The following is a 19,102-nucleotide window of genomic DNA, read 5'->3' as shown; positions in this document are numbered from 1 at the left end:
TCTCTGTATAGCCCTGGCTGTCCTGGAACTCACTTTGTAGACCAGGTTGGCCTCGAACTCAGAAATCCACCTGCCTCTGCCTCCCGAAGGCTGGGATTAAAGGCGTGCACCACCACCACCCGGAGCAACATCCTTAAAAAAAAAAAAAAATCACCTTTACAGAAAAGATTCTATCTGTTTTATTTGTTTTTAATTTCCCTTTTTGTGGTTCTAGGGAGGAAACCCAGTGTCTAGCACATACTGACACTGAGCCCCTGGGGTTGGTTGGGGTGGGGAAAATCTGAAAATGGCAACAAAGCTGAGAAAGATGGTATGTACTTCAACCTGGAGAATTGAGGCTGGAGAATCAGGAGTTCAAAGTCATCCTCACTGTGCAGTAAATTCAAAGCCAGCCATATGCCATATGAGACACTATCCAGAGAGAGAGAATTGTAAATGAATCCCCACATACTCCTCAACGGAATTCAGTTTTACTTATTTTGCCATCTCTAGATCCTGCTGCACAAACACACTGATGTTGAATCACTACCATAAATGCCATAAAAACAAGCAGAACACATCTGCCAAGTTCCTAGAAGCTAAAGTGATAGGGTGGAGTAAATACTGGGATATAAGAGGAAAGGCACCTGAAGAGAGGAGGAAGCAAAGAAGAGAGCAGACCCGTGGCACAGAAGGCACATATTTATTTTGCCAGCTGAAGACCAATCTTCTGGTGATCTCATGCTCAGTTTAAGTAACAAGAAAAACAGAAACATCCCTAGGAGGCAGGTGCCCACACAAGACCCAAACTCCTGCCCTGGTGACTGGCAGTGTGCTCCCAGGAAAGCCTCCTGGCTCATCACTGCCTGCTCCGACTTTTGGGATCATCTAGACAAGGTAGGCAAAATATCAACTTGACATTATTAATCTTTAAGAAAGTTTGCTAAGCAAACGATTGGTATCAACAGGGGAAATGTTGAATATTTGCTTCCAGGGCAGCAAAGACAAATGAACCAACTTTAAAATCCTTTCTAATGGCACTGATGTGGTTAGCTTTTCTCTAATTATCATGTCCCCCAAAGACTGAGAACAATTGTTTTTTTCCTTAGCCATCTCACTGGAGAAATTTTGACTTTAACACAAAGACGAACATTTTCAAAGGTAGCAGATGCTTGCAAGGCCATTTACCTTCATGAGCATTAAAAACACACAGACAAAACAAAAACAGGAAACAAATTTCTTCTGAACAAAGAGTACACTAGTTACAAAGATTATCCTGTGTTGGAGACTGCTGGTGGATCAGGGGTTCAAGGTCATCTTCCCTTACAAATCTAGTTCCAGGTCAGAATGGACTACAGGAAACCTAATCTTAGGGAGAGAGGGAGAAAGAGAAGGGGAAGGTAAAGTAGAAGAGAGAATGCCTGTTCTCTTCAGCAACATTGTGCAAGTAATCTGTCCATCTGCAGGCACCAATCCCATCAGCTACCACTATGAATACTTTGTTTTCCTTGTTTGAGACAGAGGTGGGGGATGGGAATGGGTGGTGGGGCACTATTAGCCTAGGCTTGAACTCACAATTCTCCTGCTGAGATTATAGTGTGCATCCCCACACCTGGTCTAGAAATATTTCACCATCATATGCATCTCATTGACAGGAAAACAGACTCAGAGATGGCACAGTTGAGATGGCAGTAGAGTGCTACTTAGACCAAATCTAGGAGCATCAACCAAACTGTAACAAAACAGGACCGCCTCAACCAAACCCATAGGCCAGATAAAAGCATGCAGAGCAAACTGCAGAATAAAGCACAGCCCAGCTTGGGAGACTTGTTAGATATTTAAACTATGTGTTCAGGAAGCAAATGGTTTTCTAATCAGGCCACTGGCTTACATAGTTGGCTAGAATCACAATTCACTTACAGCATGCTGCTCTTCAACAACAGATCAGACACAGGTCTATAGATTGGGTGTAAAAATTCCAGGTACAATAGCACTAGGGAGGCAGAGCCAGGCAAGTTTGAAGCTAACTTGGGTATACATAGTGAATTTCGGGCCAGCCATGGCTAGCTACATAGTGAGCATCTTGGAACCCTGACCTTCATGGTGGTCTCCACAAGCATGCCAGGACACACAGGCCCTTACACATTCAAACAAATTAAAAATTAGACTGGAAAACAGGATTTCTTAAGGTTAATCTTAGGGCAAATATCTTCCTAGAGTAAAGCATTCCTCATGCAACCTAGCTAAAAATGCAGATTCCTCTGTGGCTATAATCATGCTCTAGGAGTGCAGAGGTGCTGAGGGAACAGAAGTGACCTAGTCACCTCTCAAAACATCCTATAACGATTCACCTCAAAGTGTGTACACAGATCCTGGGCAATGGAGGGGCTTACGAATGCAAAGTGATTTCACCACAACACTGCAACTTCTGTGCCGCATTCTGATTGATAGGGCAAAACAAAAAATAAGCAAAGATGCTTTTAGCCAGAATCCAAGCAATAGTTTCAAATAGTATAAATGGCTGTTTCCTTACTGATATGTACTTTGTGACACAAGCAAACAAATGCAGAATAATCTTCACCAATTAGCCAGGTGTCGTTGTACACACTTTTAATCCCAGCATTTAAAAGGCAAAAGCTGATATATCTCTGTGAGTTCAAGGCCAGGTTGGTCTACATAGTGAGCTTCCAGGACAGCCAGAGTTACATAATGAGGCTCTGTCTCAAAAACAGCAAATAATTATTTCCTAAACTCTCAGCCCAAATGTATCATTTTAACATTTCATGTGAAAAAACAGAAGTATGTATCAAGAAATTCTGTTACAAGTCAAGATCAGCAGTTCGCCCCAGAAGCACCAGGAAATGATGGAAGTTACCAGATGAACTGATAGTATCTTGTAGAGAATATAATTTTTACTTTTATAAACAAGACACAAATTGACACTCTGGGTTTGGCAGTATTTTCTCATACACAAATGGAATGAGCCTGTCACCAGGGAAACGTCTATTTGTTGCCAATGATAAACCCAGTTTTCCAGGGAAGGTAAGTAGTAAGTGCTTCCAGTGCTCTAGTGGCTTCCAGGGTTTAATCTCTTTCTTACAGAACACAGAAGATGGTGACAGTAATAATATGACTCATTATTCTGTTTTTTTTTTTTTTGAGATAGAATTTTTTTTTTTTTTTACTTACTCTGCAACCCAGGATGGCCTCAAACTTGGGCTTTTCCTGTCTCTGGCTCCCAAGTGCCAGGATTACAGGTGTAAAACTACTAAGTAATTTTTTCTTGTTCTCCCTTTCTTTCTTTGATACTGGATAATTTCTAATGTTACCATTTAGAGGATTTGAATAATATTGAGCCAGCTTTTCCAAATGACCAATAGCTGAAGCTATAAAATTGGATATGGGGAAAATAGCCCATAGATCAAAGGGCATGACAAACAAATGGAATTTATTATACGAGTCCCAAGTTCACTAACCTCGTTATGATTAACCTAGAAACTGTCACTTGCTTAGTTTTGATGTACTGCCAAAGTGTCTACAGCTATCTGAAGAGGTAATACTATTCATTTCCCCATCCACTTATGTATGGGACTATCTGTTCAAATTCATTAGCCAAAATAGCATAGTTCTTGAAGAAGTTAGGATCCTAAAGCAGAGGAGCTCAGCCTCCTCCTGTTGGCTCTTTGAGACAAGATCTCGCTATCTGGGTCAAACTGGCCTTGAAATCAAATTGGCCTGGAAGCCTCAGCCTCCACATGCTGGGATGACAGACATGCAGTCCCCGAGTGCATCAGGCTTTCATATTTCCTATTAAGTTAGACATGGAGATTGGAGAAAATGTAAAATAAGCCATGTACAGTTATCATGCCAATAATTGTAATCAGGAGACTGAAGCAAGAGGTTCAAAAGTTCAAAACTAATCCAAGCAAATTACTGAGACTTTGTCTTAAAGAGGGTGGGACAGCCACTTGGTATACAGCTGAGTGTGAGGCAATTGCCTAGAACAAGTGAGATCTCAAGTTTAATCCCTAGCCCGAAAACAGTAAAAGGAAAGCCGGACAGTGGTGGTGCACACCTTTAATCCCAACACTTGGGAGGCAGAGGCAGGAGGATTTCTGAGTTTGAGGCCAGCCTGGTCTACAGAGTGAAGACAGAGTCCAGGACAGCCAGGGCTACACAGAGAAACCCTGTCTTGAAAATCCAAAGTGGGCAGGGAAGATAAAAGGAAATAAAAGGAGAAAGACAGTTAAATGGCATGACAGCATTTGCATGTAATCCCAACACCCAGGAGGCTAAGACACAAGGATCGGGAACTCCGATTCATCCTTGTCTACACAGCAAGTTTGAAACTAGACTGAGTTACATTAGACCCTGTCCCAAAACAAAACAAAATCACAAAATCAAGAAGGAAAAGAAAGGGAGGGAGGAAATAGGAAGCTATTGCTTTTTTTTTTTTTTTCCTATTTGGAGGAGGGGTACACAGTTATCTTCACTTATAAGATCCAAGTTCAGGAGTAAGAGTTTCCTGTTTCTTGTCTGTTTAGAGACAGGGCCTCCCCGTGTAGCTTAGCTTTGGTTAACCTGGCACTCACTTTGTAGAGGAGGCCATCCTCACAGAGATGTCCTGAGGGCTGGGGAAGGAGGCATGCACCACCACTCCTGGCCTGAGGTTAGTTCTAAGTGAGTAAATGTTTTGAAATTTTGTATTTATGTGGCAGCATCACAGATATAATACATACTTATATTGCTTAAAGGTCTTATAAAGGAAAGGCTTAAAGGAGTCCAAGGACTCCAAGATTTTAAGAACTACTGTTCGACAGCAGCACTACATAGACTTTCTCACAGGGCAAACTGATAAAACGCATTTTTTTATAGTGCCTCGAGGACAAAGGCACCCTTTAAGCATACGTAACACATTCAATTGGTAACACGTCTTTCCATGCTCTATCCACTGGCTTTCACAGGAATGCAGAAGGAAGGGGCAGTAATGAACTGTGAAACAGCACAGGCCCTTCCAGTCTCCACAGACATCAGTGTCCCCACCTGAAAAGCTGGATATCAGGGAGCTTCTGAGTGCCCGCCCACAGTGATTCTAACCAGGCTGCCTTTGGCCTTACGACTGACTAACTGGCTATCATAGTTTGAGACTTGCTCCTAAAAACAATCTGCTTCTGTACAGATTGGCAACTGGTTTCCAGTCACAGCCCATCAAACTTGCCCCTGTAGACATGTGCACTGGCAAACCCTGGAATGAAAGGCATCTAAAAAAAAAAAAAAAAAAAAAAAAAAAAAAAAAAACTTTTCAGATTTTAAACTCCCAAAATTCTACTTCAGACCCATCGTCCAGGAGTCTTACTCATGCTGTCTCTTGATTAGCAATTTGACTTTGGGCAGGCAAAGTGGCCTGCCTTGTCTTAGCCTCAGCTCCCTCGCCTGTAAAACAAGTGACTATCCCGAAGGACTGCTGTGAAACGTGTGCACTTGTCAGTAGCTACAGAAACCCTGGCACCGGACAGTACCCAGTTCACGTGAGTTATCCACAATACCGAAGCACAGAAAAGTCTTCCCCCCCGCCGTTTCCCTCCACTCCTGATGCCCGTAGCTGACAAACGTATTCCCAAGGGACACGCTTACCGCCCACCAACTTCGACATCCCCGTCGCCCATCCCAGGACCCCGCGCAATCCTCCTCAGGCCTCTCCAGCGCCAATCTCTTCCCCGTCCCCCCTCCCTCGGTCTGAGAGGGACTTCTACAAAACCACTCCCAGCTGTGGTCCCCATCCCGCATCGCCAGAACCTTCCCCTCAGGCTGGACACCATCTTGGGCCGGGGCCCCTGTGACTTGGCATTCCTCCCTGAGACACCTCCGAGGGATGAGGGACAGCCGCCCAACCTCCCGGCGGGGCCCACGGACACTAACCGTCCATCCCCAGAGGCGGCGGTTCCGGCCTCCCGAACCGGAAGCGGCCCTGACACTGTTTGCAGTTCCCCTGGTTACTACGGGGTTCCGGACCAATGGAGAAGGAACTCCGTTCATCGAGCCCGCCCCCGGGTAGCGTGACGTCACGGCGGAGCGCTGGGACTCCCCCCCAGCGCTCCCTAGGCCTCGGGTCGCTGTACGCAGGCGCATTGGGCCCTGGCCTCGGCGGCGAGGTGCGCAGGCGCCCCGGGCGCTGCTAACTGAAGCGGCCATGGACGCGCTCGAGTCGTTGTTGGACGAGGTGGCCCTGGAGGGGCTCGACGGCCTGTGCCTGCCCGCGCTGTGGAGCCGCCTGGAATCCCGCTCGCCTGCCTTCCCATTGCCTCTGGAACCCTACACGCAGGAGTTTCTGTGGCGGGCTTTAGCCACGCACCCAGGCATCAGTTTCTACGAGGAGCCGCGAGAGCGACCTGACCTGCAGCTCCAAGACCGGTCAGCCACCAGGGGTGGGGTGAGGGCTGAGCGCCTGGAGGGGGGAGGGATGGTGCGATGCAGAGCGGGGACCGTGGGACGTGGGGGATGGGCGCGGGAGGCGAGCAAACCTGAGCTCTGCGCCCTCGCAGGCCCGAGTAGATGAGCTGGGGGATGGGGCATCCGCTGTGACCGAACTGTTTCCCAGTGTGTTAAAGGAGCGAGTCTAAAGGGTTCCTTTAAGTTGGGTGATGGGACGGGACTAGGAAAGTGGTTAAAAAGTGGAACCAGGTGAGGTCCTTTAGGGAGCGTTCGTTCTGAAAGCTAAGCAGCTCACTGGAGGTCTGCACTGCACCGAATAGCAGTGAAAGAGTAGCCGAGGTGGACTGGGCGCTTCCCATAAGTGGGTTCCAAGACCCAGTTCTGGAAGCGACAGAACTCAGTCCGCGACACTGAGCGAGACACTATTGTCTTTTCATTTTACAGAGGAGGAAACTGACGCCGAGAGGTTAAGGGATTAACCTTAGGTTAAGTACAGGATTCAGGGATTGCTAAATGCACTGTTTCCTTCTCCTTGCTCTGCCCTTAGCCTCAGCCCACCCCTTTACAAGTTTTTGTTAAGAAAGGGCTGACAAGGCGGGCTTGGTGGTGCACGCCTTTAATCCCAGCACTCAGGAGGCAGAGGCAGGTGGATTTCTGAGTTCGAGGCCAGCCTGGTCTACAGAATGAGTTCCAGGACAGCCAAGGCTACACAGAGAAACCCTGTCTCGAAAAAACAAAAAAGAAAAGAAAAAGAAAGGGCTGGCAATACAGTCCAGTGTGGTTTCCTACCCTCCTGCCTCTTCACCCTAGCACTTGGGTTACTGGCATGCTCGCTCTACCATGCTCTGCAAGTTGGAATTCTTAAGCTATATTGTGAAGGTCAGAGGATGCTCTAGAGGTAATAATGAAGTTTAGATTTAGGCAGCCACTTGGCAACGTGTGCTCTGAACAAGCAACACCTAGTAGGATAGCTTAATGGGAGAGAAGTAAACTGCGTGTGCCTGAAGTGAACGCTTGGAAGCGGGGAATGATCCTTGCCACTTACATGTGGTGTGGAAAGTTTTACAACACCCTGAAGAGGCCGGTATTCTGAAGAGAAAACGAGGCTCAGGTGGTCAAGTGGGCATCAACTAGGATTCCAGGAAATTTAGGTCTAGGATCTACTCTGCCCTTGACTAAATTTGTCTGAGAAATAACCTGTGATTATCTAATCCACTTGATGAAGCTGTCCTTTACTATAGTAAAGACAGAGGGAAGTCTCTGAAGGGGGAGTGAAGTGAGGCTGGTGACAGTGAAGCTGAGAGTGGCAACCAGTCAGGGACTGGTTTATCATAGTGGGGATGGGAATGAAGAAAGCATAGGCTCAAGACATCCCAGGCAGCCTGGCCTAGCACACACCTTATTCCCTGCAGGCAGGCCCCAGCAGGAGGATCTGAAATCAAGGCCAGCTCCAGTTATATTTCGAGAAAAAAAAAAAAAGGCCAGGCAGTGGTGGTGCATGCCTTTAATCCCACTTGGGAGGCAGAGGCAGGAGGAATTTTGAGTTTGAGTCCAGCCTGATCTACAGAAAATTCCAGGACAGCCAGGGCTACACAGAGAAACCCTGCCTTGAATCCCCCTGTCAACTCCCCCACCCCCCAAAAGACAGTCCAATGGTGATGGCAGCGTGTGACTTTGGGCAGAGGCAGGCGATCTTTGAGGTTGAGGCCAGCCAGGTCTACAGAGTGAGTTCCAGAACAGCCAGGGCTACACAGAGAACCTCTATCTTGAAAAACCAAATTAATTAATTTAAAAAATAAGTAAAAAAGCATGTTAGGAAGACAGTCCAGAGAATTTGGTGTCTGGTGATAAGGGAGTGTGGAAAGACAGAAATGAAAGTCTGTGTACTTGGTGTCTGCTGCTGAAACAACCTGAATGAACACTAATCTTCTCCCCAGACTTGGGGGGAAGAGCATTAGGTGAGTCTAGGGGAGTTGCTAACTGCATCTCCAGTCTCCTTTGAGTATAGGAGGTTCTGTTTAGTAAGGAGAAGGCTGGTGGGTAAAGCAGCCAGGGGGAGGGGCTGGGTTAGACCTTTGTGAATCATTCTGGGCACTTGGTAATCAAGAGATCATCCCCAGGAGAGTGTTGTGATTGGACACCTCCTGAAACTACACGTACATTTCAAGGCTGGATAGAGGAGAAGGCACCTTCCACCAAGATTAAAGTGTGGGTGGAGAAGGAGGGAGCAGGCCACAGTATGTGCTAGGAAATTGATGGTTACATAGGACAAAGTTCACAGAAAGGACAACAGTTTTCTAAAAAGTTTAAAAGTACTGATGTGGCATCTCAGTTACACTAGAGAAGGATGCTAGCCAGGCTCCAGGCAAACAGTACCTTACCTTGATTCACCCGCTGAAAGAAGGGAACTCACAGATGCCGGCTGACAAGAGGCAACTGAGCCAGTGAGCTGGGCTCCAGGGAGGGGGTGGGGGGGGGGAACAGGCCTCTGAGTTCATGGAATTTGAGATGCTTGGTAGACTGCAGAGACACTGAATTGTTGGGGGGGGGGTACGAGGAACCAAGGGACTTGGGATATCTATGGCTTGGCTAGTGTGGGCAAGGCTCCATGTTCCATCCCACAACCACAAAACAAAACAAGCCTAGACCTTCAAAGATTAGAATTGTTTGCATGCAGGCAAATATCAAAACCATGAAAGTGGATAAGGGAACTGGAGAGATGACTAAAGAGAAAGCTGTCAGAGGAGAACAGTCTTGGTGATCTAGAGACCAGAAACTAGATCTGGAGGGAAAGCAAAAGGCTCTGGCCTGCAAGGTGCATCCAGTCTCTGGTTGTGGATGTGTTTGGATCCTAGGAAGGAGCTTTTCTTTTCTTTTCTTTTCTTTTCTTTTCTTTTCTTTTCTTTTCTTTTCTTTTCTTTTCTTTGATAGATAAGAAACTGGCCTGGAGGTATAGCTCCATGGATTTATAAAGCAGGTATGGTGGAATTACAGCATGCAGAAGGTGAAGCAGAAGGATCAAGGCTTCAAGATCATTCTTGGCTATGTATCGAGCTCAAGCTTGCCTAGGAGATCCCATCTCAAAAGAAAAGCGAATAACTGCTGGTCAAGGGCAACTGTGGTCCAGGCATAAGTGGTGCTGACTTGTAATCCTAGTACTCTGGAAGCTGATGCAGGACCATCAAAAATTCAAGGCTAGTCCAGGTTACAAAGAAGAATTGTCCTTTTTTTTTTTTTTTTTTTTTTTTTTTTTTCTTTTTGAAACAGGGTTTCTCTATATAGCCCTGGCTATCCTGGAACTCACTTTGTAGACCAGGCTGGCCTCAAACTCAGAAATCCACCTGCCTCTGCCTCCCGAGTGCTGGGATTAAAGGCGTGTGCCACCACACCCAGTGAATAATTGTCTTAAGAAGAAAACGACTGTACTTGTGAGAGACAAGACTGAGTAACCTCCCCTGTTCTTCCCTCTGGTCTCTTCAGGGACTTGGCAGAAGATGCCAGGTGCATGTTATCTCTGAACCTGAGTTGGAGTTTTTAATGTATGTATTTTCCTCCCTAGATATGAAGAAATTGACTTGGAAACTGGAATTTTGGAGTCCAGGAGGGACCCGGTCACTCTGGAGGATGTCTACCCCATTCACATGATCTTAGAGAATAAGGATGGCATCCAGGGCTCCTGCCGATACTTTAAGGAGAGAAAGGACATCACCAGTAGCATCAGGAGCAAGTGTTTGCAGCCTCGGTGTACAATGGTAGAAGCCTTCAGCAGGTAATTCTTGGAGGCGACCCAGGTTCTTTGTGTATCCCTCTTCCCCTCCCTTTTACTTCTGCTTTCTGGAGATCTGGCTCCTGGCTGACACTTTAATTTTTATTTAGACCGGATCTTTCTTTTTTTTGTTGCTTGTTTGTTTGTTTTTGTTTTTTTGAGACAGGGTTTCTCTGTGTAGCCCTGGCTGTCCTGGAACTCACTCTGTAGACCAGGNTGGCCTCGAACTCAGAAATCCGCCTGTCTCTGCCTCCCAAGTGCTAGGATTAAAGGCGTTCGCCGCCACCGCCTGACACTTTAATTTTTAAGATCCCAGTCAACAAGCCCTTAATCCCTGAGATGGAGCATTGCCCCTGAACATCCTGTATTTTTGTTTTTCTTCCTGATCTTCCTCAGCTTTTTGGTGAGTTCCCTGTTCCTCCCACCCTGTCGAGTGTTAGCTGTCCCCTGGTGTCTCATGTAGTGTTTCAGTTATAAGCCCCTCATATGTCCTGGTGGTCATTTTCCTCCATCTAAACCTGCTTCTCCCTCTCATCTTTGTCCTGGTCAGAGGCATTCTCATGAACCAGGCTGTGTAAGTCAGGGACTTAGGTCTCTTCCTAGGCTGCCTCTCTCTGAGATGTCTACACTCAGTTGTCAGTCATGTCCTGCTGACTTATCTTTCTAAATTTGTCTCCAGTAATGCAGAAGTCTCTTCACCATACTGGTGTGGTCTCTCCTCTACCTCGTATAATGATTGGATGTTTTCCTGAGATGGAGATGTGATGGACGCATGGTCTTTGAGTTGCTCACAGTCAGGGTTTTGAACTAGCCATGTCTTACCCACAGGCAAACTTTGTTTGCCCAGACTGAAGTTGTATTTATTTTAGAGATTACTTTATTATTAGCATCTAGAAACATGGATTTCCAGTAGCTCTTAAAAAACCCACACAATTTATCTTTATGAAAGACTGGTTCTTATAAGCAGTATAGGGCACAGTTCCTTTCATGTAAGCTGGGTACCAGCCACTCATTTTCCACACCAGTGATCTTGTTCTCATTTGCCACCTGTTCTGTTCACTATGGCCCAGAGGCCCCTTGTGTCCTTGTCCCTGCCTGCTCACTTAGCCACCCTCAAGTAGTTGTTTTCCCTGTACTTCAGGTGGAACCTGCCAGGCCCCCTTGTTTCTGAAGGGAAAGGTGTGTGCTTAGAATGTTCTGCCCTCACCCCAGCTTTATCCGCACCCCTCACTAAGTGTCTTGGCTGCTCAGGCACCATCAGTTAGTTAACTGTGGTCTGGTGAGAAGTTACAAGTGGATGCTGGAAACTCAACACTCAGGTCTCCTGTGAGAGCAGCAAGAGCTTTTAACCATTGAGTTGTTTCTCCAGCCCCTAAAGTACTCTACTTGAGACTGCAACTTCACCAGTGTTCTTTCTTTTCAGAGATTCTGAGTGTGTCATGTGTGACCTCTAAGTCCTCAGCCTTCTAGTGTAACTGAGGCTACAACTTCCCCAGTGGCCTCTCTAGGCCTCCTTTTAAGAAGACTCTAGCTCTGCCACACAGTACAAAGCCTCAGCTGCTCTCCATGACCCCTTCATGCCTTCTAAACCAATACCATGTGGAAGACTCTAGACATTGAAGTCAGCTGCCAGCTTAGGATGCAGCCTTGGCCCCCTCTGGACTGCTTCTTCTGTGTGTTTGCTCTGAAAAGAACTCCCCAAAAGATTTTGCCTGAGTGATGTTGGTCTCCTACTTAAAATCATAGCTTATTCTCAGCACCAGTTAACCAACATCTGTTGTCCTGGTAAACCAAAGGTTTTACTTCCACAGCCTCCTAATCCAAATATCATATGAATGGCCTCAGTAATTGTGGCTTCCCTATGAAATTTACAAGTCAGGCCTCCATTGGCTGGATTGCTATTTGCCTTGTCTTCCAGGTTTCCACAAAAGCTCATTAAACTGAGAGCACTCAATGGCTATTCTGCCCACAGTTCTAAAATCCTCCACCATTTCCCTCAAAACAGTCCAAGGCATAGCAGCTTCATGGTCAGGTTCATCACAACAATGCCCTCTTCCTGATACCAACTTCTGTCCTAGTTTGTTTCTCTGCTGTGTTTACACCAGGTGAACAAGGTCACAACCTGCCTCCAGTGACAGTACTTAAGGAGACAGACAGTATTACAAAGACTATAAGAATCTGGGCATGGTTGGGATGGGATTAATATCTTCTGGAAGGCCTGACAGTTCTGATACAGTTCTGACAGCTGAACTATGATCTGACTCTGGGATCAGGAATTATCTAAAGGTCCATAAGAACCAGAGCCAAGCAGTAACTATGGAGCTGTATGAAGATGGAGGCCCCTGTAGATAGAAGGCAGACTACTGAAAGATGTGCAGAGTCAGTTCTATGATGGAAAGGAGTTTGAATGTATCTTAGTGTGTTGAGCCAGGAAGAAAGCATAGCTTACAGTGATTCTGACTCTGAACTTGTGAAACAGAACTGGGGTTCTGTGAATGTCTCAGAAGAGGCTGAAATGACAGAAGGCCCTGGTTTCTTGTGCCTTGGTTTCCTTACTGATTCTGCATTGGATTGTGACTTGCAGGTGGGGTAAGAAGCTCATCATTGTGGCTTCCCAGGACATGCGATACCGGGCCTTGATAGGCCTAGAGGGGGATCCTGATCTGAAGCTTCCTGATTTCTCCTACTGCATTTTGGAGCGGTTAGGTCGATCCAGGTGGCAAGGGGAGCTGCAGCGCGACCTTCACACCACCGCTTTCAAGTAAGAGCTAGGCTAGTGTTGCCACTTTATTTACACATTTAACACGGCCATTGTACTACACTCTAATGCAAAGGCCTGCTGCTGTGTCTTCCCCAAGGCATGGCTTTTTGTTTCAGACTTTTCTCTTAAAGCTATCAGGCTAAGCAGTGTATATGCTTGTATTCATGTGCAAGTGAGAAACTATACTGTAAGGATAAAGCTACCCTAAAAAAGTGAAGTAACCACTTTCTTCTCCTGCAGGGTTGATGCTGGGAAGCTTCATTATCACAGGAAAATTTTGAACAAGAATGGGCTCATTACAATGCAGTCACATGTGATCCGATTACCTACTGGAGCCCAGCAACACTCCATCCTCCTACTCCTTAACCGGTTTCATGTGGACAGGTATGGCTGGGAGAAAATACTTAGTTACTTTTCTGTTGTAACTACATGTGTTTTTAAGATTCTCAGAGGCCAAAAGCTAAAACTTTTTTAAAAGATATTTTATATTTGTTTCTGATGAAAGTATATTCTGCTCATTTAGAAATCCTAGCAATTATACAGAGAGGAAGGAAGAATACTACCCAATGATAGGATTTAATTAACATTTTGTTGAAGAGTGGAGGAAATTTAAAGTAAACCTAATTTAATAGGATACAGTGGCAAAGTTGTTGAATTTTGTCAATCTCAGATTGAATGTATTTCAGTCATACAGCCTAATAATTATCCTATATGGTCACACAGTGAGGTTCTAAGAAATGGTCAAAATATGGAAAAGTGCCATTTTAGCTGGGTATCATAGTCTCACTGGTATAGAGTGCTGGTGAGAACAAATATATTGTCTTGGGGATTCTATTGCTATGAAGAGGTACCATGACCACAATAACTCTTATAAAGGAAAATATTTGGGGAGGCTGGTGTACAGTTCAAGGGTTTAGTTTATTATTGTCATGGCAGGAAAACAGCAGTATGCAGCTGGTCCTGGAGAAGGAGCCAAGAGCACTACATCTTAATCTGCAGACAGCAGAAGGAGACTTAATTAGACTTGAGCATATATGAGATCTGAAAGTCACCTCCACCATGACACACCTCCTCCAACTAGGCCACACCTGTTGCAACAAGGCATACCTTCTGTCGCCACTCCCTAACATAGGGGTCTGTAAGGGTCACCTCCACCATGGCACACCTCCTCCAACTAGGCCACACCTGTTGCAACAAGGCACACCTTCTGTCGCCACTCCCTAACATAGGGTCTGTAAGGGTCACCTCCACCATGACACACCTCCTCCAACTAGGCCACACCTGTTGCAACAAGGCACACCTTCTGTCGCCACTCCCTAACATAGGGTCTGTAAGGGTCACCTATCCAAACCACCACAGCATTCCCTTCTAAGGACCAGAGACTCTGGGAGCGAGCGTTCTCCTTTACAGTTGGAGTGAGTAACTAACCTGGAAAGGGCACACATACAAAGGCTTGGTGCCTTAGACCTGGGTTTTGGAAAGCTTTCTTCATGACGGCATGCCACTCTTTTGTTGTTGTTGTTGTTGTTGTTGTTGTTGTTGTTGTTGTTGTTTTATCGAGACAGGGTTTCTCTGTATAGCCCTGGCTGTCCTGGAGCTCACTTTGTAGACCAGGCTGGCCTCGAACTCAGAAGTCCGCCTGCCTCTGACTCCTGAGTGCTGGGATTAAAGGTGTTCGCCACCATGCCCGGCCCGGCATGCCAATCTTGGCCAAGTGTTACCTAAGGCAGAACTTGAGAGGCCTCTAACCTTTAAAGTGCTATCAAAAAGTGAGGCAGTTAGAGAACATTGCATTTATGTGTCTGCCCTAGAGTCTGGTTTGTACACTGTTACCATAACTTTGGACATGAATTGTCATCTCTAAAGATCAGGTGGTCTTCAGTGCTAGACTCCAGCAGGTGACTGGCTGATGTTTCTTGCAGGAGAAGCAAGTATGACATCCTCATGGAAAAGCTGTCTATGATGCTGAGCACACGGAGCAACCAGATTGAGACTCTGGGCAAGCTGAGGGAGGAACTGGTAAGTTCTTGGGGCAGGGCTCAGGTGAGCAGCTGCAAGCTGTATAAAACCTGGGGAGGTTAGAAAGGGGTTCACTGAAGACTTGCAGCCCGATCCAGAGCCCAGCAAATGACCTTTTCTTTTTTATTTTTGTAGTGCTAAGAATGGAATTGAACATTAAAACCTCATACCTACTAAGCATTTTACCACTATCCTGGCCTTTTCTTCTTCACAGTGAGAAAGTGCTGTTTTTCATTAAGATTCTTACCCTTGACTGACTTCATTCCCTCTGGGGTTTGCTCTCAGACCCACTGTCAGAGTTCATGGGGGGATGATAAAAATTTGACATTTAGATTTTCTTTCATCATGAAACTTGTAATTTTACTCCCAGTGGTTTTATGCTGAAGTAACAGGGAGGAAAAAGCAATTCCTGACCTGCTCCGTCTCAGGCTCAGGAGTAGCAGCTATGAGGGAGTTAGTGTGAAAGGAAGCAAGCTCACGCTGACCCTGCTGCCTGGCTGCCAGGGATAGTTCTCAGTGGAATGTTAGCCAAGAGCCAGTGTTAGACATGGAGAAGAGACCACCCTGCATGCTAAACCGTGAAGCTGGAAGCTACACGTCAGAATTTGGGCAATAATTAGTCCCTGAAGGTCTGTGATCACACCTAGCAGAACAGTCAGCAAGAGTCACCTGTGCTGAGCTAGTCTGATTTCATTGTGTATAGAAAGGCCTCTTCCTGTAAGAACCATTGCTTCCCTATCTCGGGCAGTAAACTGCCCTGGTGGTTTTGTTTTTTCACCTTGAGATTTCAGATAGAAATTTATCTATGAGAGTTTAGTAAGGCCTGGCCCCATTGATGCTCATGATGGCAACCAGCTGGAAGTGACCAGCTCCATCAAGTCCCTCAGCTTCCTGTTACCTCCCAGATACTGGCAGAATCAATGCCTTTGTCATCCTGAATACCCTGAAGTTTGGGATAGAAGTGTATTTCTCTGTCTCAGTTGATCAAAAAATGGGAAATCAAAAAAAAAAAAAAAGTTGAAAAAAACCTTTCAGGAGACTTAAACAGAAGTGAAAAAAAGTTGCTACAGGCTGAAGAAAGCCAGTGTCTGCCCCTTTGTTCTTTTATGTTCTCTGTTCCTGTGTATTCTCTTAAGAATTGGGACACTGTTGTACCCCTCCTTAAGGAACAGGAAGCAATAGTCTTGTTCAAGTTAGCACTACGGCCCCACTGTTCCAGAACATTGATTCTTTGAGCACATGGCTCAGTGAGTGTTTTGAGAACTGGATCAAGGTGGCAGAAGTGGGTGAGGATGGCAGGTGGTCCCGTCACAGGGTCCTGCTGTTGGGAGGGCTAGTGGATGAACGCACAGTAGGAGATGTAGCCTTAGACTGATTACACCTGACAGCAAATCACAGAAGAGATAGGGCTCTTAGAAGCTAGCTGTGATCGTATGTAGTGGTGGGTGACGGTGACAAAAGATGAGGGGGGTTTTAATGGCCTGGCTTAGACTGGAGTCTAGAAGCCTTGGGTAGTACCTATATCAGTGGCTGCATGGAGAAGCCCAGGAAGAAACAGTGGTGGCATGAGTCACTAAGAGAAGGAGAGCATAAGCTGGATCCTGGCCTGCAGGTCACCACTGTGCCTTGAATTTGAGATGTATTTAGAAAGTGACACAGTAGTGAATGGTGACCCAGCCGGGACGTAAGAGGACTGACAGAATGTCTGAAGATACAACTCAGGCTTTTAATTTAAGTGGCTGACCCTCAGGTAGACTGAAATGTGACAGCAGGCTGGGGTCTGGGACTCATGCTGGACTGCTGTGTGTTCTGTGAGCCAAGGGCAGAGTGTGGGTGAAGAGGGGCACTCTGTGACCCGAGCCTGAGATTTATGAAACAGGAAGGTTTTCTGGGTGTTCTCTAGAGATGTCTAGTCTGCAGCTGGCAGTAGATTCCAAAGAGAGCCAACTACACTAGCCTGTAGCTGAAGTGGGTGCTGGTCTTGTCTGAACTCCTGCTGTTCTCTCTGCTGGACAGAATGTGCAGGTCCCCTGAAGGCATCCCACATCATCTTCCCTCATTCTGGATGTTGCAGAGCTCAACACCATATGCTCAGGGTAGGACTTGATGGATGGGTTTCCAAAGGCTCTTTCTAACTGACAGGCTCAGCTAAATTAACAAAAGGCACCATGTACAAACCTTCTTGTTTGAAGGAGCCAGATGGGATTCATCTGGATTTCTTGGATAACCATATGTTCTGTAGCCCGACGGTGAAAGTGCTGGCTCCTTTGAGTGGGCTGCAGATTGGGCTGAGACTATCTCTGCCCCAGTATGCCAAGCAGTCCCCAAGACTCGGAGCAGTGCTGAATAATGAGTGCCTTCTCTTCACCAGTTCATACTTTGCTTGCCCATGGGTTTTACAGCCAGGTGACAACAAAGGAGAGTAGTAGATTGGCTGGGGGCAGGACATTTTGTGCAGTATAGATTTTAAAACATCGTTGTCAACAGCATCAGAGCAGAGTGGCATATGTGTGACAGATAGCAGACAGCAGCTGACCTTCACCTGTGCTGTTCAAGGGTCTGCCAGGGAATGTATACCTATAGCACCCTGAGAACCACATGCCATGCTAGCTACAGAGGTGTTTGATCACTTCTCCCTGGCTGGTGCCTGAGAAGCTTCGTCAAATGACAGCTTGCTGAAGTTGGTCTCATTTATTGTGAGTCTTAGGATGGAACTCAGGTGCTCTGGCCAGTCTCCTCTTAGCTCTGCCCCTGCCAGTCTTACCCTGCCCTATCTACCATTGCAGGTCTCTCAGCACATCTCTTTCCCCTCTTGTACTCATAGCAGGGTGGTTTCTGTGCTGCTCATCGAGTGCAGCTTGGCAGTCTCATTAGTACCTGTGGCATTTCTTCAGTTACTGTCAGTTGGTAATTGTCATCTTGGAAACTAGTATTTCTGCAGTGCTGGGATTCCCCAGTGCCTTAACTTTGCAGTACCCTTGGGCTTGTGTTTTGCAGGGGCTGTGTGAAAGGACCTTCAAGCGTCTGTACCAGTACATGCTGAATGCTGGACTGGCCAAAGTGGTCTCCCTTCCCTTGCAGGAGATTCACCCTGAGTGTGGTCCCTGTAAGACCAAGAAAGGTAAGAGCAGGACCTTATGGCCAACTGGCTCTCCTTGTTGTCATTTTCTCTGCTCACATTCTGCCTTGAAGTGTGAAGATTACAGTCTATTCAGTTCCTTACTGCTCAGTGCCTTCCATCTAAAAAGGATCCAAGAAGTGTGCCCCACATTCTAGTGAACTCCTCTGCAAGGGTGTCCTCTAGCAGCCTTCCCTCTTGCACCAGTCTCTTCTTTGTGCCTTCATTCTTTCCTTTTTTGGTACTGGGGACTGAGCCTAGAGTGTTGTGCTTTCTGAGGCAAGGGCTCTACTGCTGAGCAGTTTACCAAGCCCTGTTTGAAATACAGTCATGTCACACAACCATGTTTCAGAGATGAACAGCACAGCATGCACTCACACATAGATAACGAGGGTCAGGCACTCAGTGTGGCTTCTTGGTGTAATCAAAAGATAATCAACACAAAGTGGACACAATTGGCTGGATATACAGGCATACTGTTTACAATAATAAACATTTTCTTCAAGTAGGAGGAATATGTTCTAAAATTATCATGGTACTCTGTAAAACAGTAACATAATAGTTGATTATCGAGCATTATGTACTGTCTGTCCCTATGCCGTGCTTTTGCCACAAATGCAGGAGAAATCATTACATTGTCACAGCAAAGGATCATTGATTGAGAGATGTTTTTAACTTCTTTATAACTATGATACTGCTGCTGTTGTGGAGCACACATGACTGTTCTGCATCTCATAGCCTCTGTAGCCGTACAAGGTTGATCTTAGCATCAACTGTCTTACAAGAAAGCTCAAAGATGCTAATAGAGTTGGGAGATGGCTTTGTGGGCAAAGTGTTTGCTGAACAAGCATAAGATCTGAGTTTTGGTTCCTCAGAACCCAGGTAAGAAGCTGAGTATGCTGGATAGCACCTGTAATCATAGCTAGGGGGAGTAGGGGTTGTGAGGTGAAGATAAGTGGATCCCTGAGGCTTGCTGGCCAGTTTTAAAAAATGGAGAGATGTAGAGGGATTTTAATTCGACAACACG

General features: G+C 46.1%; 2 protein-coding genes across 4 annotated transcripts in view; one reads left to right on the top strand and one right to left on the bottom strand.

The window, feature by feature from the left end:
- Kiaa0556 (KIAA0556 ortholog) overlaps positions 1–5,946 on the bottom strand; it is a 171,147-nt gene extending 165,201 nt beyond the window's left edge. For 2 of the 3 annotated variants that reach the window (XM_021197601.2, XM_029542828.1), the window contains exon 1: positions 5,899–5,946. In XM_021197601.2, the coding sequence (XP_021053260.2) occupies positions 5,899–5,905 (7 nt within the window). In that variant the 5' untranslated portion in view covers positions 5,906–5,946. The remainder of the gene's footprint in view (positions 1–5,898) is intronic. The other variant, XM_029542815.1, reaches the window with a different exon arrangement.
- A 190-nt stretch (positions 5,947–6,136) lies between these two features.
- The window catches only part of Gtf3c1 (general transcription factor IIIC subunit 1), a 64,007-nt gene continuing 51,041 nt past the window's right edge, over positions 6,137–19,102 (top strand). Inside the window, exons 1-6 of the mRNA XM_029542715.1 lie at positions 6,137–6,390; positions 9,971–10,180; positions 12,762–12,938; positions 13,179–13,322; positions 14,861–14,957; positions 17,955–18,078. Of these exons, the coding sequence (XP_029398575.1) occupies positions 6,170–6,390; positions 9,971–10,180; positions 12,762–12,938; positions 13,179–13,322; positions 14,861–14,957; positions 17,955–18,078 (973 nt within the window). The 5' untranslated portion in view covers positions 6,137–6,169. The remainder of the gene's footprint in view (positions 6,391–9,970; positions 10,181–12,761; positions 12,939–13,178; positions 13,323–14,860; positions 14,958–17,954; positions 18,079–19,102) is intronic.

Source organism: Mus pahari, chromosome 1, assembly GCF_900095145.1.
Source record: "Mus pahari chromosome 1, PAHARI_EIJ_v1.1, whole genome shotgun sequence".
NCBI lineage: Eukaryota > Metazoa > Chordata > Mammalia > Rodentia > Muridae > Mus > Mus pahari.
This window is presented reverse-complemented; position numbering and strand designations above follow the sequence as displayed.